The sequence below is a fragment of the Phocoena sinus genome, chromosome 8 (assembly GCF_008692025.1).
Source record: "Phocoena sinus isolate mPhoSin1 chromosome 8, mPhoSin1.pri, whole genome shotgun sequence".
In the NCBI taxonomy this organism is placed as follows: domain Eukaryota; kingdom Metazoa; phylum Chordata; class Mammalia; order Artiodactyla; family Phocoenidae; genus Phocoena; species Phocoena sinus.
In genome coordinates this window covers 84,481,485-84,506,411 of record NC_045770.1, presented here as the reverse complement: position 1 = coordinate 84,506,411, position 24,927 = coordinate 84,481,485, and the positions used below count along the sequence as shown (strand labels likewise).

Here is a 24,927-nt window from a genome sequence, read left to right as displayed (position 1 = left end):
TCTAGCTATTTCCTTAATGGTTACCATGGGGATTACAGTTAGCATCTATCATTATAGCACTCTAATTTGAATTTGTATCAGCTTAATGTCAATAACATACAAGAACTCTATTCCTTTATAGCTCCATCTACACCCCTTTCAGTTGTTGATATTATAAAATTACATCTTTATATATTGTGTGCTCAAGAGAATAAACTAGTAGGGTTTTTTTTGTTTTTTTGTGGTAGACGGGCCTCTCACTGCTGTGGCCTCTCCCGTTGCAGAGCACAGGCTCCGGACGCACAGGCCCAGCGGCCATGGCTCACGGGCCCAGCTGCTTCACGGCATGTGGGATCTTCTCGGACTGGGGCACGAACCCGTGTCCCCTGCATCGGCAGGTGGACTCTCAACCACTGCGCCACCAGGGAAGCCCCTAAACTAGTAGTTTTAAAAATGCATTAGTCTCTGAATTATGTAGATAGCAAATATGGAGTTACAAACCAAAGGTACAGTAATACTAGCTTTTAGCCTAATAATTGTCTTTTTAAAAAAAGTATTAGTTTCTTTAAAAAGAAATAAAAACTGCTGTTAGAGTAATACTAGCTTTTATAAATTGCTCATGTATTTACCTTTACTGAGATTTTTATTTCTTCATACGGCTTTGAGTTGCTCTCTCTTGTCCTTTCAGTTCAACCTGTAGGAATCATATTATTTCTTGCAGGGCAGGTCTAATGGTAATGAACTCTCTCAACTTATGTTTATCTGCATTTTAGATCATGTAGAGGAAAGGCAACTTATGTGAGATGGTGATAAGACTATGAAGTATATTTCCTGAGTCCTTGGAGTACTTTGCCAGGTTTGTCTGAAGTAAGAAAATGTCCAAGATTGGGGCACAAGTATGCAGTTTCATGTGGTAACCTCTAATAGGTGTGTATGGTAGAAGCCAGTGAAGTATAGGAGACTGTGGACTTAATGGTATTGAGAGTTAGACATAACCTTCTTGGTCATGGAAGTTCAATAATGTCAGATTTAAGGTGCCATTAATTCTCTCTACTTTTCCTCAAGATTGGGGATGATTGGGGCAATGAAATTTCTAAATCAATGACAAGACTTTGCAGAGTTCTCTAAAAACAGGTCCAGTAAAATGAGTGCCTCTGTTACTGGAGATCCTCACGTTGGGAACACAAAATCAAGTAATTTTTTTCCTACTCTCATAATTATAGCTCTCTCTCAAGAAAAAGTTTTAATCCATCCAGAGAAGTAGCAAGCAATGATCAGAACATATTCAGAACCCACTGTAGGGGTTTATTTTAGGAAGTCCATTTGGACATGTTCAGTGGGGTCCTGAAGCTTGGATTTACAAGGATAACAGTTTTACTAGGATTGTGAGGGAGACAGATGAGATTTGCACCAGAGACATCCTCAAAAATCTTAGTAAAATTTCCCCACCAATGCTAATTGAATATCATTTTCAATATGTCCTTGCTCTGATGGATAATTCCTTGTAAAATATGTTTGCAGAGTTTCGTCAAGGTTCTCTGGTGCCACCAAGTGTCTGTCCTGAAAGTGCCAGGGATTCTCTTGTACTTTACAACCATGTATTCTTTTCAGACTTTGGAGCCAGTTGTGGGCATTCCAAAATAGGATTTTTTAATCTCCAGAAAGATTTAGCTTTTTAGAGTATAATGGGGCCAGGACCTGATTGAGGGCTTCCTGTGTGTCATAAAGATAAACCTAGGATATTTCTTTTAGCCTTTGTTATCCCTTAATAGTGTGGCTTCATGATAGCCACCTCCTTAGGAAGCATTAGAGTACTTAAAACTGTTGTTCATCTTACATTGGGATTCCTATTAAGGTTGGAAACTCTCATTGTTTCTACAGTATTACAAAATCATGGACTACTCTGAAAGATATACCTAATATTAGTTTTTTGTTAACTCTCTTATCTCTTGACAATTGGCAAGCCCTGCTGAGGGGGTAAGTACTGTCATCAGGACTGGTTTTACTTCTGGTAAGGAGTCATGTTTTAGGGGTCAGTTGAGACTGTTCCAGTATATCTTGCCTTAGTTCCCATTTCAGTTATAAAAATAGATATATCAACAAACAATATTAAACCTAGATTTTCTAGGAGGAGTTTCTAATAAATCCATCTGAGGCATAGTCATTGTTTGGACAGAGGTTAGATCTCATGGAATTCCCCTTCTTTGGATAATGGGAAAAGAGTAGCAATCTTTAAAGTATAGCACTGAGTTGAAATGTGTGAGGAAGAAAATAATAAAAAGTTCATAGGATGTAAGCCTGCTTGCCAAGAAGTGTGTTTTCAGTAGCATCCAGGATTGTACAGCATACAGAACCATCAAATTTAAACAGGATCCTTAAACCAAGTCAGCAGAGGCCTCTACTCGTTTGGCTGCTGCTTATTACTATCCTTAGATAAGTAGTAGGATTTTCCCCTCACTGGGTTGAGGGGAAGATTGTAGTAAGCAGTTGGGCCCTGATGATACCTGTGGTGTTCTGTTAGAGTATTAAGGACTTGTCTACATTGCTCAGATACAAATAGATGGAAAGCTTTATGACAATTTGGAGGGCCCCAATTGCGGGGGTGCAAGGGGGGCTGTTGAGAGTTATTTTTAAATCACAAAATTCTTGTCCATGTTTAAGTTCCTAAGGGAAAGGTTCCATTGTTGAGGACTTAAATTATATAGAAATGTGTCAATTTCAGAGATGTTTGGAACCCAGTGTCTACAGTAGCCAGTGTAATCTGGACAACTTCTTAATTTTCTTTTAGTAACCAGCCTTGGAAAGTATTGAGGGGCTCATAATTTATCAGTAATAATAGATTTACCCCCTGGGGATAAATTATTCCCTAAATAATGCACTTTATTCTTACAAAATACTAAACTGTTTTTTGGAATTCTCATGTCCTTTCTGAGCTAAAACAGTACATAGATAAATGGAGTCAGTCTTAGAGCTCTCTTCATCTTTAGAACATAACGAAAGCTTGCCCGCATATTGTATAAGTGTAGAGTTTACAGGGAGGTTTAAGGTTCCTAAGTTCCTCAGTAAACCACTGAGGCATAACTGTCCAGGTAAATTGTTGACTCTCCCAGGACAGAACAAACAGGTAAAACTATTTTGATCTAAAGGGACGCCATAGAAAGCAGAACACAGATAAATATATAGTAGTAAAGTATGTAGAGTCAGGTGGCACTAAAGATAAAATAGTATCTGGGCTCAATGAATTGGGGAAATTGATATTTTATTTATGGCCTTAAGGTCTTAAATCTTCACCCATTGGGTTTTTGACTGGGGAACAAGTCAAAATTTTAAAACTGGTATAGGTATGATTGATTCATCCTTTCTTTATTAGGCTTTAGGACAATTGACTTTAGTTCTTCTTCGTTTCTGGTTTTAGAGGTATTATATAAAGTTAAGTAGAGGTTTAGATGGGTCAGTCTGAACCCTGCTGCCAATATCAGTTAAGACATTTTTCCCACAAAGAGTCCACTTCATGGAGATCTTTAATTTGGTTCCATGGTACACACAGGTACCGAAGTCAATATCCAAATAAGCTATGATCTGATTGTGAATAGAATCCCCAGGAATCTTAAAAAACAAACAAACAAACAAAAAACTCCTCCTCCAAAAAAACAGGAGTTTAATTTTTCAGTTCTATTTGCATAGTAGATTCCTATCTCTTAAGTCAATGGGTGTGGCGTCATAAAGGAGAAAATAATATTCCTCACTTGAGAATCCAAGAATAACGGTTATGGGCTAAAATGGGACGAGTATCTTTGGATTATTAGAGATACACCCTATTTGAGTAGCTCATTGACCCTGAGGGAAAGGTTATGTGATGTTGCCAGAGTTTATGGTATGAATAAAATTTCCAGGTTTCTTTTAATATTTAGAGAAATTGCTCTTTGCAAGTTTGAGGAATAAATGGGAAGTTGGGTGTGTGTCAGAGCAATGACATTGATTTGCCCACCTGATATTTTTTCCCTTCATTTTCTTAGCTAGTTCAGGATGTTTTTTTCCCCAGTGTCTTTTCTGCTTATAATAAGTATCTACAGGTGTCTTTACCATGAGACTCACTCCTCTCATGCTTGATGACAGGAGTGGGAGTATTAAATTGTTTTATCTGTAAGGGTACCAGTTTCTTCTTCTTTTGTTCTAAGGCTTTTTGAAGATCTGAATTTGGAGATCTAGTAATGGGGCTGTTTCCCATTCCAGTTTTTGTTGCATATTAAATCTATTTCTAGATTTACGGCTGTTCACAAAAAACGGGGAGAGAGCTGGAGTTCATGTTTACTTCAGAATCTGCTCCTCAAAGGATTTATCCCTGAAGTGTCCTATAAATTCATTCTTTCCTTGTTTGCAGGAGTAGAGTCTAATATATTTTTATAAGAAAACTGGGCAATATCCTCTGAAAAATTTTGTCCAATATCTACAGCTTTTCTAAATGTCTGGTTTCCGGAGAATTCCCTGACAGTCCAGTGGTTAGGACTCGGTGCTTTCACTGCCAGGGCCTGGGTTCATTCCCTGGTCAGGGAACTAAGATCCTGCAAGCTGCGTGGCGTGGCCAAAATTTTAAAAACTAAAAAAAAAAATGTCTGTTTTCCTATGCAGTTCGGGATTTCCTAAGTCATTCTTGGGATCTTCTCACTTTGCCTTTTCTATTCTTTATTTTTTGCTTCTGAGCATATGAACCAATTGATACAGACCTTGGAACTGGCAGTATTATTTTTCAAAATTAGTTATGGGAATTAAAATAGTTTAAAGTAATTGCTAACTTCAGGAAAAATAAAACTTGTATATATAGAAATGTAATCATGGGACTTCCCTGGTGGCGCAGTGGTTAAGAATCTGCCTGCCAATGCAGGGGACACAGGTTCAAGCCTGGGTCCAGGAAGAGTATCCCCCGCTCATTGCAACTAGAGAAAGCCCACATGCAGCAACGAAGACCCAACGCAGCCAAAAATAAATAAATAAATAAAATTTTAAAAAAGAAATGTAATCATGATATACCATATGGCTTAGCATTGAATAAAAATTGCAGTTATAAGAGTGTAAATACTGACTGTTGATTTAAGCCACAATTTTTATATAATTCTGTTGGAAGAATAGACGGAGGACATGTAGGATTATGGTTATACAAGAAAGCTATCATATAGGAGGTCAGTAGATAAATTTTTTAAATTGTAGAATCACGGAGTAAAATAACAGAAGCATTTGAAAGTGGTTGCCAGTTTTAGCTCTAAGTTTTTAAATTATGAGAATTATTTGATAAAGATAGAAGAAAAAGTTCATCTTGAATCTAAAGGACAGGACACACAACTTGTACCAAAAAAAGGTGGAGGGGAAAGAAATGGAATTGTATACATGGATTTTTTTTCAAAAATGCCCTGTGGTAGTTTTGGTTTTGTAAAAAATTATTTCAGTGAATTTAAAGAATCATATGTTACCATGTAAACATTTGTGCTTAGATAATAAAATTGGTGTTTTTGGAAACTGTAATAAGACTATAGTCTGCTTGTATATTAGACTTAATTTTAATAACTTTTGGTGAAAGATATTTTCTTGAAGAAAACTTTAAAGTAAGCTATATTCAGAGTTTAAAATTTTAGAGAGCAATATGTTTTATCATGAAGAAGCAACTGGAAGCAAAATTATTGTATGCTGAGTCCATGACAGTTAAAAAAATAATAAAATTGTCATAAGTTACATTTTAAGAGCATAAAATAATATGTGCAATGAATATGTTTAACTTTAATTTGTGAACCCAATTAAAATTTAAAACTGAAAGTGGCTAGAATCTGTTTTAACTTTTCATGATTTTAAAATAGGAAACTCTTCAGAATCAAAAGGAAACATTAACAAAGCAACACAAAGAAGCAATGGCAGTTTTTAGAAAGCAGGTAATTTCATAAGGATAGACAAACATTACAGTTTTAAATATTGCACTTTTCCCACTTCTCATGAATATTATGACAGGTTGTTCTCCATTCTCACTGAGGACAAAAATGTTATTATTGGAAGCAGGAAATAAGATTATTTTGAATCACAACTGATAATAATGTAATGTGGTAGAATGATTTAGTTAAGGAAAGAAATTAGGAATACTATTTTCTTGGAGATGTGTTTTCATTGGTCCTAAATAAAATATGTTAGTGATATGTGTGTTCTTGCTCTTTCTCTCCCTTCTCCCTTTTCTGTCTTTAATTAGCATATCTTAGGAGCTTACCTTTTCCACATTACTCCTTTACCCAAGCTAACATTATAACACTGGTGAAAAGCTGAAATGCAAGTAGGAAGAGATGTGATTATCATGCACCTCCATAAATATCAACTACTAACAACTAAGAAAGATCAGTAGAAGAATTGAAAAAAATATATTTTAAAGAAATGAAGAACAACTCCTTCTGTTATTTTGAATTCTATAGCTCTTCTTTACTACCTCACATTTCTCTTCAGTTCCTAATTATAAAATAGAAGTGTAAGAAATGTGCCTATGGAAAATGTACTCTGGAAATGCTTTTCCTTATAGCCATGCCAACATCACCATTTTTTTTTCCTTTTTCCTTCCCCCTTTTTTGTTTTTATCTCCATACAAGTGTGTGTGTTCAGAGAGAAATGCATAAAAAGAAATAAACCTATATAACCTAATCACTAGTGGGTTAAGGTTATTGGTAATTTACACTGTAGTGTGGATTTGTTTAAGCAGATGATAAACTTCCTTATAGTCTGAAATTGGCTTTACCTAAGTTATGAGAGTTTTAATTGAAGGGTGAGGAAGCAGAAACCAAATGTACAGCATAGTATTCTTTAGGAGAGAGCAGTTCTATGTCTCTGTTACCACAAGGGACTCTGGGCAAGAAGAAACATCCAGGTAATTGAAGGGTAAAGGAGAAAGTGCTATTGGGTTCTTTTTTTTTTTAATTTTCTTTTCTTCTTTTCTTTCTCTTAAAAAAAAGGATTCTTGAAGGTAAGTGAGGAATATGGAAAATGAGATGGAGAAATTCCAAAGAAAAATTTTATTTCTTGACAACTTTGCCTAGTATCCTTGTGTTGCTTGGAATATTTAATTACTTTCCTTTGGCAAGTTCACCCTAGTTTTTCTGTTTTAAAATGTCATTATTTATTTATTAGACTAACACATGCATTTAAAAAAAATTTCAGAAAATACTGTCAGTGCAAATACAAATGATATCAATTTTATAAAAGTATGCCTTCAGAAAATGTTATATGTTATTGTTTATGAGTAGATGGCAAAATATTGAAACATTTAAAAAAAACTGGAGGGAAAAACTAAACTTTCAAGGATGATTGGTGCTCTGATCGTGAGATTAAATTGTTCATTTTCTTTGGTGACTATCTTTTTTCCCCCTTTTATACCTTTTATTATTTATTTTCTCAGTGTAAAAGTAGCATAATCACATTGTACTAAGTTCAAACAATATAGACATGTAAAACATTTCTGTAGTCTCACTGACCAGTGCAAATCACTGGTAACATTTCACTTACCTGTATTTTAATTTTTAAAATTCTTTATCAGTTGCATATGAAGATGTGTGCCTTGGAAGAAGAAAAGGTATATATTAATTTTTTAATAATTTGAAACATAGCTTAAATGCATTTAATTATCAGTTGTTCACCATAATGGAAAGGAGCATTGGTAATGAACAAATGGAGACTGTTAATTTCTTAAAATTTTAGAAACAGAAAGGACCTAAGGGAATCATGTTACTTGAGCTCTTATCATTTTACAGTTGAGAGTACTGAGGCCTAGTAAGATATGAATGACTTGCTGAAGTTCCCATTTTGAAGTGGCAAAGCTGGGACTAGAACCTAGATTTCTTCAGCCCCTAAATTAATTGCTCTTTCCACTATACTGCCGTGTTTCTATTAAGTATAATATATTTTTAGTGCCTTTTCAATGAAACTACCTTCGTTAAAAAACAGTAAGATGATTTGCATCTGCATGCAGACCAACAGGAAAAGAGTATACAACTCTGAACAATGCTAGAAATTCATGTGGCATTAAATGTTTTCTCTAGCTATTCAATAGTTCATACATGTTTTTATTATATCAAAGGACATGTCATTTATAATATTAAAACTTAGAGTTATTTTTAGCAAAAGACTTTCTTTTAAAATTTTTCTCATATCCTTATACTTATAAAACAAATGTACTTGTGTCTTATTGTTTAGAATATATTTATTCTAGCCATATGAATTAAATACTTAATTATATAGTATCCATAAGTTCTCAGGAATGCTCTATTGATAAAATGATTTATTGTTATAATGAGATTTTCCATTTCATGATATTTGTAACCTTGTATAGACCTTTTTGTAATTTTATGATATCTTGAAGTCATTAGAAATACAAGTTGTAGTACAGATACATGTTTAAATTCTGTGAAGTATTAGGTTGCAAGTAGAGATTTTGGTTCTTGAACTCTTGTTCTCCCTGTTAATAGTGTCACTTACATTGGAAAGTACTGAAATGTAGTTTTTTACTTGAAGGGAAAATATCAACTTGCTACAGAAATAAAAGAAAAAGAAATAGAAGGATTGAAGGAAACATTAAAGGCGTTACAGGTAAAGTAACTTAGTATTGCTTGAAAAGTAATTTGGTATTTTAGCATTGTATCAGTAAAATGCTGTAAACATGTAGTGTAGCAAAGTGAAGCTGAAAAAAATTCATATATAATTTAGTACTTTTTCCTGAGAGCCTTGGATTTCAAATTAGTAGGATTTTTGCTTTATCTTTTATTTTAAAAGGAAATATTAACATAACTTTCATTATTTCTCACAGTAATATAATTAGATATATGTTATTTTTAGCACTTTATAGATGACAAAAGCAAGTTAGGCCTATATATTATAACTGATTTATCTATGGTCCTTAAAAATGAACATAAAATAGCATTTATTGTTATTATTATTTGCTAAGTACTATGCTTATTTTCTACAAATACAAAGATGAAGGAAACATCACTTTGCCTTTAAGTCATTCAGTCTCATACAGAGGTATGAGGTATACAACAGAATACAGAGGTATACAACAGATGATGAATCATTCAATACATATTTATGAAGGTCTACTATGTGCCAAACCCTGCTCTAAGCATTGGGAATACAGCTGTGAGTAAAAGGGTCAAAAACCTCTGCCCTTGTGGAGTTTACATTCTAATGGGGAAGACAAACAATAAAAAGAGATAAAAAGTAAAATAGAGATTGTTGGGGGAAAAGATATTCACGTGATTTCAGAGTATCACCCTATAGATAATATTAATTACAAAGAGCAAAGTAATTTTTTTACAGTGGAAGGATCTTGATGGTTACTACCTGAATCAGGTAATTCACACTGTAGTGTGGATTTATTTAAGCAGTTGACAAGCTTTCTTCCTTTAGTCTGATTACAGTAGTACAAGGATTCCTTTTCTCCACATCTTTACTAGCACTTTTTATCTCTTGTCTTTTTGATCACAGCCATTCTGATAGGTGTGAGGTAATCTCATTGTGAGTTTGATTTGCATTTCCCTGATTATTAGTGATGTTGAGCATGTTTTCATATACCTGTTCATCATTTGTATGTCTTTCTTTGAGAAATATCTGTTTAGGTCCTCAGCTCATTTTTTAATTGGGTTATTTGGGGTTTTCTGCTATTGAGTGTGTATATGACTTCCTGCTACATTTTGGATATTAACTCCTACTCAGATTCATGGTTTGCAAATGTTTCTCCCATTACATAGGTTGTCTTTTCACTCAGTTGCTTATTTCCTTTGCTGTGTAGAAGCTTTTTAGTTTCATGCAGTCCCACTTGTCTATTTTTGGTTTTGTTGCCTGTGCTTTTGGTGTCATGTCTAAAAAATCATTGCCTAATGTTGAGAAGCTCTTTTCCTAAATTTCCTTCTAGTAGTTTTATGGTTTCAGGAGTTATGTTTAAGTCATTTTTTTTTTTTTTTTTTTTTTTTGTGGTACACGGGCCTGTCACTGTTGTGGCCTCTCCTGTTGCAGAGCACAGGCTCCAGACGTGCAGGCTCAGCAGCCATGGCTCACGGGCCCAGCTACTCCGCGGCATGTGGGATCTTCCCGGACCAGGGCACGAGCCCGTGTCCCCTGCATTGGCAGGCGGACTCTGAACCACTGCGCCACCAGGGAAGCCTTATGTTTAAGTCTTTAATCCATTTTGAGTTGATTTTTGTTTATGGTATGAAATTTTGTATATTGCATGAGGTAAGGGTCCAGTTTCATTGTTCTGCATGTGGATATTCAGTTTTTCCAACACCATTTATTGAACACTATCCCTTCTCCATTATGTGTTCTTGGTGTCCTTGTCGAAGATCAGTTGGCTACAGATATGTGGATTTATTTCTGGGCTCTCTATTCTGTTCCATTGGTCGATATGTCTCATGTTGGTTTTGGTTTTGCTTTTGTTTTGTTTCTTGTCAGTACCATGCTGCTTTGATTGCTGTAGCTTTGAAATATATTTTGGAATCAGGAAGTATAATGTCTTCAGTTTTGTTCATCTTGCTCAGATTGCTTTGGCCATTCAGGGTCTTTTGTGATTCTATATAAATTTTAGAATTGTTTCTTCTATTTCTGTAGAGACTGGCATTGTGATTTTGATAGGGATTGCACTGAATCTGTAGATCACTTTGGGTAATACAGACATTTAAACAATATTTAATTTTCCATCCATGAACACAGTATGCCTTTACATTTATCCGTGCCTTTTAAATTTCTTTTATCAATGTTTTATAATATTCAGTGTACAGACCTTAGCCACTCTGCTTAAATTTGTTACTAAATACTTTATTCATTTTGTTGCTATTGTGATTATTTTCTTAATTTTCTTTCCAAATAGTTTATTGTTTGTGTATAGAAATGTGGCTGATTTTTGTATGCTGATTTTGTATCCTCAATTTTACTGAATTCATTTATTAGTTCTAACAGTTTTTTGTTGTCTTTAAGGTTTTCTGTATGTATGATTATGTTACCTTCAAATAGAGATAATCTTACTTATTCCTTCGTGATTTGGATGCCTTTTATTTCTTTTTCTTTTCTCATTGCTCTGGCTAGGACTTCCAGTATTCTGTTGAATAGAAGTGGTGAGAATAGGCACTCTTGCCTTATACTGGTTTGATTATGATGATCACTGTGGGTTTTTTATAAATGGCCTTTATTGTGCTGAGGTAAATTTCTTATATACCTATTTTGTTGAGAGTTTTTATCATGAATGGATGTTGAATTTTGTCAAATGCTTTTTCTACATCTATTGAGACGAACATGTGGTTTTTTTTCTTTCATTCTATTAGTGTGGTGTATCACATTGATTTATTTGCATATGTTGGACCATCCTTTTAACCCAGGGATTAAATCTCACTTGGTAATGGTGTATGATCCTTTCAATATGCTCTCGAATTTTGTTTGCTAGAATTTTATTGAAGATTTTTGCATCTATGTTCATCATAGATACTGGCCTGTAGTTTTCTTTTCTTGTAGTGTCTTTGTCTGGTTTTGTTGTCAGAATGATGATGGTCTCATAAAATGAGTTTGGAAATGTTCCCTGTTCCGTGTTTTGGGAGAATTTAAGAAGGATTTGTATGAAATCTTCTTCAAATGTTTGGTAGAGTTCTTCCATGAAGCCATCTAGTCCTGGGCTTTTCTTTTTTGGGAGGTTTTAAATTAGCGATTCAATATCCTCATTTGCTATTGGTATGTTCAGTTTTTCTAGTTCATCGATCTTCAGTTTTGGTAGGTTGTATGTTTCTAGGAATTTATCCATTTCTTTTTTTTTTGCGGTATGCGGGCCTCTCACTGTTGTGGCCTCTCCCGTTGCGGAGCACAGGTGGCTCCAGACGTGCAGGCTCAGCGACCATGGCTCATGGGCATGTGGGATCTTCCCGGTCCGGGGCACAAACCCGTGTCCCCTGCATCGGCAGGCGGACTCTCAACCACTACGCCACCAGGGAAGCCCTCTATTTCTTTTAATGGGAGAATTTGTTGGCATATAATTGTTCATAATAGTCTCTTACGATCCTTTTTATTTCTGAGGTATCCATTGTAATGTCTCCTTTCATTTCTAATTTTGTTTATTTGATTCTTCTGTCATTTTCTTAGTCTAGCTAACAGTTTGTCAATTTTGCTTATTCTTCCAAAAAACCAACTCTTAATTTCGTTGTTTTTTTTTCAATTGTTTTTGTATTTGCTATTTGATTTATTTCTGTTCCAATCTCTATTATTTTCTTCCTTCTGCTGATTTTGGCCTAGTTCTTCTTTTTCTAGTTGTTTGAGATGTAAAGATAAGTTGTTTATTTGAGGGTTTTTTTTTTAATGTAGGCGTTTATCATTATGAAATCTCCTGTTAGTATTGTTTTTGGTGCATCCCATAAGTATTGATATGTTGTTATTGTTTTTGTTTTGTCTTGAGATACTTTTAAAATTCTCCTTTTTTTTTTTAACATAACGAATGTTCAAGAGTATGTTGTTTAGTTTCCATGTATTTGTGAATTTTCCTGTTTTCTTACTGTTAGTGATTTCTAATTTTATTCCACTGTGATCAGAAAAGATACTTGGAATGATTTTGATCTTCTCAAATTTAAGACTTTTTTGACGACCTATCACATAGAAGGTGACTTTTCTGTGATACACCATATGGTAGACATATGATCTATCCTGGAGAATGTTCCATGTGTGCCGGAGAAGAATGTGTATTCTTCTTCTATTGAGTGAAAAGTTCTGTATATGTCTGTTAGGTCCATTTAACCTATAATGATGTTCACATCAACTGTTTCTTTATTGATTTTCTGTCTGGATATTCTATCCATTATGGAAAGTGAGGTACTGGAGTCTCCTACTATCATTGTAGTTTTGTCAGTTTCTCTCTTCAGATCTGTTGATGTTTGCTTTGTATATTTAAGTGCTCTGATGTTGGGTACATATATACTTATTATATCTTCCTGTTGAATTGACTCTTTAGCATTATAGAATGACGTTCTTTGTCTCTAAAGACAGTTTTGACTTAAAGTCTATTTTATCTGATATAAGTTTAGCCACCCCTGCTTTCTTTTGGTTACTCTTTGGTATATCTGTTTCATCCTTTTACTTTCAGTCTACATGTGTCCTTAAATCTACAGTGAGTCTCTTACAGATGTATCACTGGATTTAAAAAAAATTTGTTTAGCCACTCTGTGCCTTTTTATTGGAGAGTTTAATCCATTTACATTTAAGTAATTATTGATAGGTGTGGAATCACTGTTGTCATTCTGTTGATTGTTTTGTTTTAGTTGTGTTGTACATCTCTTCCTCTCTTGTCTTCTTTTGTTACTTGATGTTTTTTATAGTGATTTTTAAAATTCTTCTCCCTTTATCTTTTGATGTTGTTCCATAAATCATATGGCCTTTCTTCACCCTCTTTCATTCTTTTTTCTTTTCACTGGATAATTTAAAATGATCTGTCTTTGAGTTCACTGGTTTATTTCTTTTGTTCCATTGAGTGTGCTGTTGAAGCTATTACATTTTTCATTTCATTCATTGTGTTCTTCAGCTCTAGAATTTTTTTGGTTCTTTCCTTATGACTTCTATCTCTTTATTGAACTTCTCATTTTATTCATGTAATATTTTCCTGATTTTTTTTTTTTTTTTTTTTTTTTAAGGTATGCGGGCCTCTCACCGCTGCGGCCTCTCCCGTTGCGGAGCACAGGCTCCGTCCGGATGCGCAGGCTCAGCGGCCATGGCTCATGGGCCCAGCCGCTCCACGGCATGTGGGATCTTCCCGGACTGGGGCACGAACCCATGTCCCCTGCATCGGCAGGCGGGCTCTCAACCACTGCGCCACCAGGGAAGCCCCCTGATTTTTTTGAGTTATCTATCTGTGTTATCTTGTAGTTTGCTGAGCTTCTTTAAAACAGTTATTTTGAATTCTTTGTCAGGTAGTTCATAGATCTCCAGTTCTTTGGGGACAGTTACTGGAAATTTGTAGTATTCCTTTGATGGTGTCATGTTTCCTTGATTTTTTGTGTTCCTTGTAGTCCTTTGTTGGTGTTTGTGCATTGAAGGAGCAGTGACCTCTTTCAGAGTTTTTGGACTAGCTCTGGTGGGTATAAACCTTGACCTACTGGTGGATGTGAGGATGCTGGCTGGGTGGCATATGTGGTGGTGCCAGGTGTAGTGCTGGGTCTAGCAGCTCTGGCGTGGTTGGGGAGCAGTGATGCTTCTGGTTCCAAGAAAGGGCACAGTGGCCTGGGCTCTAGGCAGCTCCATCAGCTCAGGTAGGTGTAGACATTAGCAAAGACTGTCAGTGTCCTTGGAGGTGAAAGCTGCTGGTGTCCATGGTAGTGATGAGGGCTGTTGAGGTCCTTGGTGGTGAAGGCTACTGGTGTCTTCCTGCTCTCCTTTTCTCCCATTTGGGGGGAGTTGTTGCTGAGGGCATTTCTTTTGGCGCCAAGCTGTATGAACCTAGACAATTGAATGACACAGGTGAAATGCTTCCTATACTTTTCTATTCAGACATCCTTGTTTTTTTGTGCTCTACTGGGTTGCTGCAGCTTCTTAATAGTACTCCAGAGCTCTTCCAGAACTATTTTCATTTTTAGGTACTTGTTAAATCATGTGGGGGTGTGGGAAGGCTGGGACCTCCTGGTCTACCATCTTTCTGATGTCACTCCCATGAATTCTTTATATTTCTCTGAAATAAGCCCTTTTTGTTTGTGTTCTGGGTTTCAGATTGTTTCTTCAGTTTGTCATTTGTATTTTGATTTTGTTTGTTTGGCTTTTTGTTTAACATTTGCTATAAATTATTTATTTTTCCTTTACGGCTTTTGGAGATTGTCATGGTTAGAAAGGCATTCACAACTACAAAGTTATAAAAAGGATTTGCCAATGTTTTCTTTTATTACATCTAAGTACTCAAATTTTACATTAGATCTTTGATCATTTGAAGTTTATCTTTGTAACAGTATGAGATATGGATCTAAGTCTATATTTTTTCAGGTTGTTATTCAGTTGTCTTAACACTATTTAGATTCTCCTCATTTGAGATATTAAGCAATTTTTATTTTAGATTTCATTTGTTACTTTGATGTAACAAAGTGAATAAAAATTAAGTACAACAAAATGTCAATGAGTTCCAAGAAGAATGTTTTTAATAAAAAGAAGGGCATGGATTCCATGCCTCAATTTGGATGAATTAGAGGCTGGAAGATATTAGTGATATCGTAAAGACTCCTTATATCTTGTTTCTTCAGCAACAACAGCAACAAAGCAGTAAGTGATTAGAAACTCCAGAGAAAACAGATTACCGTATAACTAAAGCATAAAGTAAATTAAAATTTGGGATGGTTTTGAGCAATTGATGGGTTAAAACAAGAGAAGAAGAAGAAAAAAAAACAAAAAAAAACAAGAGAAGATATTTAGGTCCTGACCCTAGTAAAATCATCCTTCATGTAGCACATTGGACCTATACAAAGGAAAGGTGGTATTAACACCCTGTTGGGCTTGGCATTAAACAATATCTATATTGATTGTAATAACATAAACACTGTTGACTTCCAGTTTTTAGAATTAACCTATAAGCAAAGCATGGGAGACTTAATTGTGGTTACAGAACAAAACTTAAATGTTACTAACCTTGTTGATGAAAAAGTAAAGGTGCAGTGAGATGAAGTTGATGGTGATATCCAGAAATATTCTTTAAAGTTGATGGAAAAGAAATAGAGGTTTAAGGCTACTATTTAAAGTTTATGTAGTTATACAGTTTAGTGATTCTTATCATACCTCAGATATCCAGTTTAAAATGACCCCAGTAGATAAACTTTTTTTTATTATTTAAATTAAAAAGTTGTTCTTATAATTGAGTATACCGAAATTACCATTATAGCTATTATAGAAGACTCTAATGTGTTTTCTTACAGTATCTTGAACTAGGCATAACTTACCTCTTACTTCTGAATAAATCTTGAAAAAGTGTTACTTTTTTTTTTCTACTAAAATGTTGTCAATAAAGAAATATGCCAATTTTGTTATAAGTGCTTTGTTATTTTAGCACTTTTTCTTAAATTATTTCATTTGATACCACTCATGCATGTTTAATTATCTGGATAATGTAATGAGTATTTTCAAATCAAAAGAAATTTCTTCATATGGCTGACCCTCTGTGCAAGAACTGTAAGGATTTGTTTTGCCTTGTTCAGCCTGTGACCTAGTACAGGTGATGTATATATTACTTTATGGCTGGATGAACATGATATATAAACAGTGTAGAACAATGAAGATACTTCTGGTGTTTCCCCTCCAAGTTAAAGAAAAAAATTTCCTCTTTAATTATGGATCTGATATAAATCCATTAGGCAAAAAAAGTTCACAGCCTCTTAACCATCATGTAGCAACCTCCCTCCCTCCTTTACTTAGGTTGCTACTTTTTTTCCTTTCATGAGGTTGTGCCTACCATGTGCAGGAATAAGAAATCAGATAATGCCTTTTCTTGAAAAGCTCATAGCCAAGCCACTCTACCTACTGAATTCTAAAATGAAACAAACAGACACAAAACCACAACACACCAAAAGCTGAATTATTTTTCTTTTAATGGATTCTTTGAATGTGTTTAACTTCTATCTAAAATGGTACCTTGTTACTTGATTTTAAAAGGATTAGTTAGGGCTTCCCTGGTGGCGCAGTGGTTAAGAATCTGCCTGCCAGTGCAGGGGACACGGGTTTGTGCCCTGGTCCGGGAAGATCCCACATGCCGTGGAGCAACTAAGCCCGTGCGTCACAACTACTGAGCTTGCGCTGTAGAGCCTGCGAGCCACAGCTACTGAAGCTCGCACGCCTAGAGCCCGTGCTCTGCAACAAGAGAAGCCACCACAATGAGAAGCCCGCACACCACAAGGAAGAGTAGCCCACGCTCACCACAACTAGAGAAAGCCCGCGTGCAGCAGCAAAGACCCAACACAGCCAAAAATAATAAATAAATAAAAATTTAAAAATATATACATATTAAAAACTAATAATAAAGGGATTAGTTAGAGCAGGGCAACCTGCTTATATCTTAGTTACCTGACAAATTAAACTTTGTTTATGTAAACAGTATGCCTAAGGGCTAAATTTTGCTGAGTGTCCTGTAGATTTTAAATAAATTATTTCTGCCTGTTAAAGGCTTACTATTATACATGATCCTGTGGTAACTCTTTGTCTTCTTGAACCTCGATTTTCCTTTAGGTAAAATGAGGAAATTGAAATACATCAGCATTTCCCAAACAAGACCATTTTGTGAAGCAATAACGTATTATATGCTCTACTTCACTTAATTTTTTTTTTGTGGTACGTGGGCCTCTCACTGTTGTGGCCTCTCCCGTTGTGGAGCACAGGCTCCAGACATGCAAGCTCAGCAACCATGGCCCACGGGCACATGGGATCTTCCTGGACCGGGGCACGAACCCATGTCCCCTGCATCGGCAGGCGGACTCTCAACCACTGCGCCACCAGGGAAGCCCCTACTTCACTTCATTTTAAACTTACTGAATTTATAAATTAAGACATTAATTCCTCTCACAGAACTGAAGGCATATTTAATACATAACGTGTTATTTCTACTATTGAATCTTTATCTTATTAGGCCTTACCTAACCACAGTGATACAAGGGAACTAAATTCCTAGAGCTTTGACTGTGCGCATTTATCCACAAGGAATTCTTAGATATTTGGAAATTTTGTAGTTTGGAGAATCATAAACTTACAGAGATGTTAGAAATACATTACAGAGAACTATTTTCCTGGATGATTTAAAAGTAATATGCCAGGGACTTCCCTGGTGGTCCAGTGGCTAAGACTCTGTGCTCCCAATGTAGGAGGCCCGGGTTTGATCCCTCGTCAGGGAACTAGATCCCACATGCAGCAACTAAGACTTCACATGCTGCAACTAAAAGATCCCACATGCTGCAGTGAAGATCCCACATACCACAACTAAGACCCGACGCAGCCAAATAAACAAATAAATATTTTTTTAAAAATAAAATAAAATAAAAGTAATATGCCAATCTGATGCCCTGTCACCCCAAATACTGTAATATCGCTCCTATAATCAAGGACATTGTCCTACAAAACCATAACACAACCATAAATTCAGGAAGTTAACACTGATATATAATTGTAAATTAATTCTCATGCCCCGTTCAGGTTTCACCAATTGTCCTAGCAAAAGGATCCAGTTTAGAATCTTCTGTTGCATTTAGTTGTCATGTCTCTTTGATCTCTTTCAGTCTGGAACAGTTCCCCAGTCTTTGTATGATTTTAATGCCTTTGAAACTCTTGAAGATCACAGTTTAGTTATTTTGTAGAATGTCCCTCAATTTCTGTTTGTTTTTTTTTTTTAATTGAAAAAGAGTTGATTTACAGTGTTGTGCCAATCTCCCTCAGTTTCTGTTTGGATATTTCCTCATGAATAGAGATAGTTTATGCATTTTTGGCAAGAATATTACAGAAATAAGGCCTTATTCCTATAATTGAATTCTATCAGATAGCTGATGATTTCAGTTTGTCTTATTATTGGTGATGTTCACTTTGAACATTTGATTTAGGTGGTATCTGACAAGTTTCTCCACTGGAAAGTTACTCTTTTCCCCTTTCTAATCAGAGTATTTTATAGGCAGGTACTTTGAATAGAAATGTTCTGTTTCTCTCCAAACATTTAATATATTCATTTATTTATATCAGTTTAGAATCGTAGTTTCTTATTTTATTCAATGGATAAAAATCTGTGACTATCATTATTTATTTTGATCCTCACATGATCATTAGTTTGGCCAGTAGGAGTCCATTCAGACTGATTTTTTATTCTTTTGGACATGACTTTATCATTCTTTCAGCATTTTCCTGCTCTCAGGTAAAAACAAAATGTTCCAGGATCACCTTGTAGTTTATGTAACCTTGCCCTGGAATACAGCATTTCTTCACATTGCCCTGGTTCCTTTTAGTGGAAAATGGAATGTAGACACCCAGATCTGGGCATTGTTACACTCACTGCTATTGGGGTGTCATTGGTCTCAGACCTTCTTAGTAGACAGAGCTAGGGAATCTGTGTATGTATTTATATACACACAAATATATAAACACACATTTATAATTATGTTTGTTTCTCTATCAATCTAATATGTCAAAAACCATGAATTCACATTACTTCCATTTCCAATCCAAAACCATAAGGTTAATTTTAATTTATTTCCCTTCCATATTTATATATTTCTTTTCTGTTACAGTAAGAAATATGACTTTCTTTATTCTTAATATATTTACTTATTTGATAAATTACCCTGTATGTGATCAGGCCTCCATTCTGCTACTCCTTCCTAATGTGGATGCCCTCTTCTCCCTGCTTCAACTCTGATACCTGGGTTGCCCTTTTTCAGCACTGCCTACTAAGCACCCTACTCAGCTTTTGACTCCCCATTCAGGCCTCATACCCTGTTCTGGAATGCTGCCACCACTACCCCTTCACCTCTTCCCCACCTAATGAACTTGGGACTGAGTTGTTCAGGAAGGTGAGGGGTTAAATATTTTTAGCACAGTACTTAAAGGACTTTATTCCCAAGTAACATAAATCCCATTAATTTAATGGGAAAATAGATTTGCTCTAAACAAATGTACTTTACAGTAAACTTTTCATAAAATTTTCCAAAAAGTGAAGGATAGCTATAACTAGGGAAACATTTGTACTTTATCTTTCAAATTGCTTTCTGTTGTTAATACACTAATTAGTGTTAGTATAGTTTTGTTCCAGTATTAGAAAGCTGCCTATACCTGGTATTATAAACCAGTTTTATGTGATTTCAGAACGAGTAATCATTATATAGAACATCTGTAAAAAGATTTCATGTCAATCTAGTTATGTTACTTTCAAATTTGACTTATTTGACATAGGAATGCAGCTACATGGTAGTTTTTTAAGTTGGAAAGTGCTCTAGAGGTGTTGATAAAATAGAGCTGTGAATCATGGTTCAGAAAGAATAAAATGCAGAGATATTGATGTTTGAAGAACAGTGACCTGAAAGAATTTGGTAAATTTGCTCTATGTTTATCAGTTTTATCTTTGGCTAATGGTAGCTGTATTAGTGAAGGTTCACCAGCGAAACAGAACCTGTATATATAGAGAGAGAAAGAAAGAAAGAGGGTGATTGATTGATTATGAAGAATTGGCTCACACAATCACACAATTATGGAGACAGAGAAGTGCCATGATCTGTTGTCTGCAAGCTAGAGATTCTGGAAAGCTGGAGGTATGATTCCAGTCTGAGTCCCAAGGCCAGTCTTTTTTTTTTTCCTCTTATTTTTCTAGATGACCTCTACCTTTTTACTTTGCTTTTGTCTGTATGCCTTAAAAATACTCTGATCTCATCTAGTCTCATTTCTTTAAAATGGGGTCTACATGCAGAGGGCTTCCAAATGTATATCTCCAGCCCCAACTCCAGCCTGGATTGACTATTGGATGTCTAAAAGACATCTCAAACTTGACATGTCCAAAACTTAGTTCCTAAAATCTCACCCTGAAAGCTAACTAACTTAATTGTCTTTTCTGTTTTTGTTAATTACAACTCCTTTCTTCCTGTTGCAGATTTTTTTCAGCTTTTCCCTCAGAGTATATCCAGAATCTGACCACTTCTCACTACATCTGCTACTAACACCCTAGTCCTCTTTCATCATCCTCTTTCATCTCAATTGCAGTAGTTATATGAAATGTTCTTCCTGCTTCCACTTCTGTTCTCCTTCAGTTTTAATATAACAGTCAGAGTGATCCTTTCAAGGAGTAAGTGAGGCTCTGTCACATTTGTGCTTGGGTCTCTTCAGTGGCTTCCTGTCTCATTCAGAGTAAACCATTATTATGCACCACAAGACCTACAGTGATTTGGCCCTACCTCCTCTCCTACTCTTCTGTGAACTCATCTTTTGCTGTTCTTCCCCTTGCTTAAATCTTCCAGCCACATTGGCTTCTTTTTCTTTGAACACACAAGACATTTGCCCACCTTAGGGGCTTTGCACTTGCTGGAATACTCTTCCTTACTTTCTGTTGAGTCTTACTCAAAAGTTGCCCTCTCAGAAAGGACTTTCCTAGCCATCCTGAGTAATCCCCTTCCCTGATTTATTATTTTTCCTTAGCACTTATCAATATCTAATAGAACTATATATTTTAACTTATTTATACTGCTAATTATCTACATTCCCCAGAATTTAAGCTGGACAGGATTTTTTGGTCCAATACTATACCCCCAATGTCTACATTAGTGCTTTACTTATAGCAAGCATTCAGTATTTGTTGAAGAAATGAATCACATATAACTCATTCCACCAAAATGAAATAAAATTATTAGTTCAAGGCAGTATGCTAAAAATTTATTTCACAGGAAATGTAAAGTAATTTTAAGAACTTTTGCTTAAATTTTAGCAAATATTAGGTGAGTTTAAGTAAATAAGCACTCATACATGGCTAGTTGGAGTTTAACTTGGTCCACCATTCTGGAGGACTATGTGTGTAATAACAACTGTTAAGTCTATAAACATGAACAAATCTTAGGAGTCCTGCTTCTTGGAATTTATTCTGCTAAAATGAATAACTACAGAGCTTTCTTGGTACAGCATGTTTATTTCGGAATTCTTTCATAGAACTGAAAACTCGGTAAATCTACAAAAATGAGAGTGATTTGATAAACTATGGTATAAAGTTAAACAGTGGAATACTGTGTAGCCATTAAAAACTTGTATTGTAGATTAATTTGTAATATAAAAGTGTTTGCTCTATATTAAGTAAAAATCGGTTACAAAATAGTACATGTATTATTTTTCTACTCCCTACTGACTCTCTTTTAAAGTATAAATACATAGAAAAATATCTGGAAGTACCACGGTATGAATGATTGTTGTTTCTGGGTTGTGAGATGGTTTAAGACAATGTTTTTCCCCATGCTTATCTATTTTATCAAAATTTTTTCAACGAAGAGCTAATATTAAGTAGCAGACTCTCCTAGAGTTTTCTTGCTGTCCTTCTTGCTTTATTTTTCTTCATAGTAGTTGTCACTCTGTAACTTCTTTACTTTTTACTTATATTTAATTGTCTGTCTACCACCACCCCCACTAGACAGAAAGCTTGTTACGGGGCAGGGACTTTGTTCATTGTTGTATCCCAGGATCCTAGGAAAATGGCTGGCATATAGTAAGTGCTCCATAAATATGTGTTGAATAAATAAATAAATGTATTGTTTTTGTTATAAAGAATAAAGTTATGGTAAGTAACATTTTGAAAAAGTGTCACTGGAAAAAATTGCATATAAGATACACGTCACATTATATAACATACAATTTTAATATCAGAAGGAATTTATAACAAATAACTAAAAAGTTTTCATGAGTTTTTTTCCCCTTATTGTTTTCAAGGTTTCTGAATATTCTTTACAGAAGAAAGTGAGTGAAATGGTAAGGAAATTTCAAAATATACACCCACCCCAGATTAGTGCATAATGTGCACAGTATTTTTGTCAATATTAATGTGACATTTATTGTAAAAAAATGTTGAAACTGGATATTAATATCCCCTTTAAAGGACTGAATTACAATTTCAGATATAGCTTAAATGAATTTATTTCACAAATTTATTTCCAGATAGTGTTTACATGTTATAAAATAAATTTAACACAGTTCCCAAATTATTGGTAGAGGTCTTATATGAAAATTGAACAACAAAGAAGTGAAAACAACAGAATTCTGAAACCCCTTACTTTAATATCTTTTCTAGGTATTTGTGTAAACACATAGTTATTACTTTTAGCCTGAAAATTTGAAATAATATGAAGTAGCATTTGAATACTACACTTGGGATATGGTACTCATCCCTTATCATTCAACAAGTGTTAATTTGTTGTGCATTCCTCTTCTGCAGTATATTAAAATTAATATTTACATTTTTACAGCATAACATTTTATGAAATATTTACTTTGATATTCTATCTTTCTATCCCTGTTCGATTCAGAAGAATTTTTTTCTCTGTATTTTTGATTGAGCAAAATTCTCCCATATCCACTTATATTTTTAGAGGGCTTCTTGGGTGGGTTTATGCTATTTCGTTCTTCCTTCTTTGGAGCAGACTGTAAGGCAAGTAAAAGTAATTTTTGAGTAAGGTTTATGTATTATATCTATGAGAAGTAAGAAATGAGAGATCATTCCTTATGACGTTAAATACAAAAATATAAAGTAAGTATTTTGCTTCTTGAAATGTTTTGGTGTGTTAGAAAATAAAAGAGCCATAGAAAGATTGCTAAGCTTGATTGAATAAAAGATGTGAAAATTCTGTCACTGTTCAACTGGAAAGACTACAGATAATATTGTCAGACTATTTTAAACTATGATTTTAATTAAGGAGCTGAAAAACTAGGTTCTGGTTTAGCTTTAAGTACCATGACATTTGTACTGAAAGTCATCTTCAACGCTACAGTGGTTTTACACAAAATATAGTGAAATTGAATAATGTACCCTCTGACCTGGGAGATAAGGCTACAAGTTAAAGATCAAAGGCAACATAAAATGTGTTTTATTTTATTCCACTTTAAAATTTCATCAAACAGATACTTATAATCTTAAAAAAACATGGAAACATGCAATATACTTTTGATAGTTTTTGGTCACTTTTGAACATTTTGTTAATGTGAATTTAAGACTCTTAAGAACCTACTAAAATTTGAATTATAGTTATATTTTTTCTGACAGTTCAAAGCATTAAATAAATCACTTTACATTAAAATAATTTTATATATTGATAGATATACAATATTTCATGCCAATTTTGGCAGAATATTATGTATATTTTAGATGATGGATTTAAAAGTTAAAAATAAACCTTTTTCTAAACATTCTTACATTATTCTTTTTACATTATTCTTACATAATTCAGGTGACCTTTTCTTTATTCAAAGTACTAAACAGTATTCAGTAATCCAGTTAATTTTATTCAAATCAGCACATTATCCTTTTATATTGATATTATTTGGCTATGTGCAAGACATGAAACAAGATGGTCACTTGTGCCAAGGCAGGACTTTGGGGAGCAATTGATAAGTGTCCCAAAAGAAATAATTTTAAAAATAGTATTAAGACACTTTTAAACAAGTTCATGATTTCCTATAGGCAAGCTCTTAACTACTAGAAAATTTCTGTCTTGTGGGAATTCAATAAGGTGATTTTCATGTAGAGGTGGTATGTCTCTAGATAAATTAACACAATTATGAATGGAAAGATTCATCTAGCTCTAAAAGTACCCAGATTTTCTCTTGAACAAATGATCACATTGATCATTACCAATAAAACAAATGCAACTAAATATGATAAAAATAAACTATAGAACATCAAATTAATTGATTTGGTCATTGATGAAAATCTTTCCTGCTTTGTTCCCATAATTACTGTATAGGTGACTATGTTGTGTAATTGAGTTGCCAATAGAGCTTAACGAACAAAATAAAAATTTATCCAACCATCTCTTAGTTATAGTTTCTTTTTTGTATATCACTTTCCTTTAAAGAAAAGACTTATAAGAATAATTTATTTTGTCTTTATTAAATTAAAACAATTTTTCAGTATTGAAGGTTTTGATGAGATTTGGAATTACCACATATTTTCTTTCAGAGTAGAATATTTTTAGACTAAAGACTTGTCTGGAAGTAATCTTCATGATTATAATAATTATATACATCTGTACACATAAAATATGTAACTTTAGTTTTTTTAAGTAGTATATACCTAATGTTGTGACTAAAAAGGTGAAAGTATCAATATCCTAAGAAAGATGCCATGGGTTTTTAAAAAGTGAGTTTTATAATCCATTGATTTATTTTGGGTTTATATTGAAGAAATTAAAAGGTAAGTTGCAAAAATAGAAATGAGGAATATATGAAGTTTGTTTT

The 24,927-nt window shown here is 34.4% G+C and overlaps 1 protein-coding gene across 1 annotated transcript in view; it reads left to right on the top strand.

The window, feature by feature from the left end:
* Positions 1 to 24,927, top strand: part of CCDC73 (coiled-coil domain containing 73) — a 142,449-nt gene that overhangs the window by 57,455 nt on the left and 60,067 nt on the right. Inside the window, exons 4-7 of the mRNA XM_032640053.1 lie at positions 5,826 to 5,897; positions 7,535 to 7,570; positions 8,509 to 8,583; positions 22,408 to 22,446. Of these exons, the coding sequence (XP_032495944.1) occupies positions 5,826 to 5,897; positions 7,535 to 7,570; positions 8,509 to 8,583; positions 22,408 to 22,446 (222 nt within the window). The remainder of the gene's footprint in view (positions 1 to 5,825; positions 5,898 to 7,534; positions 7,571 to 8,508; positions 8,584 to 22,407; positions 22,447 to 24,927) is intronic.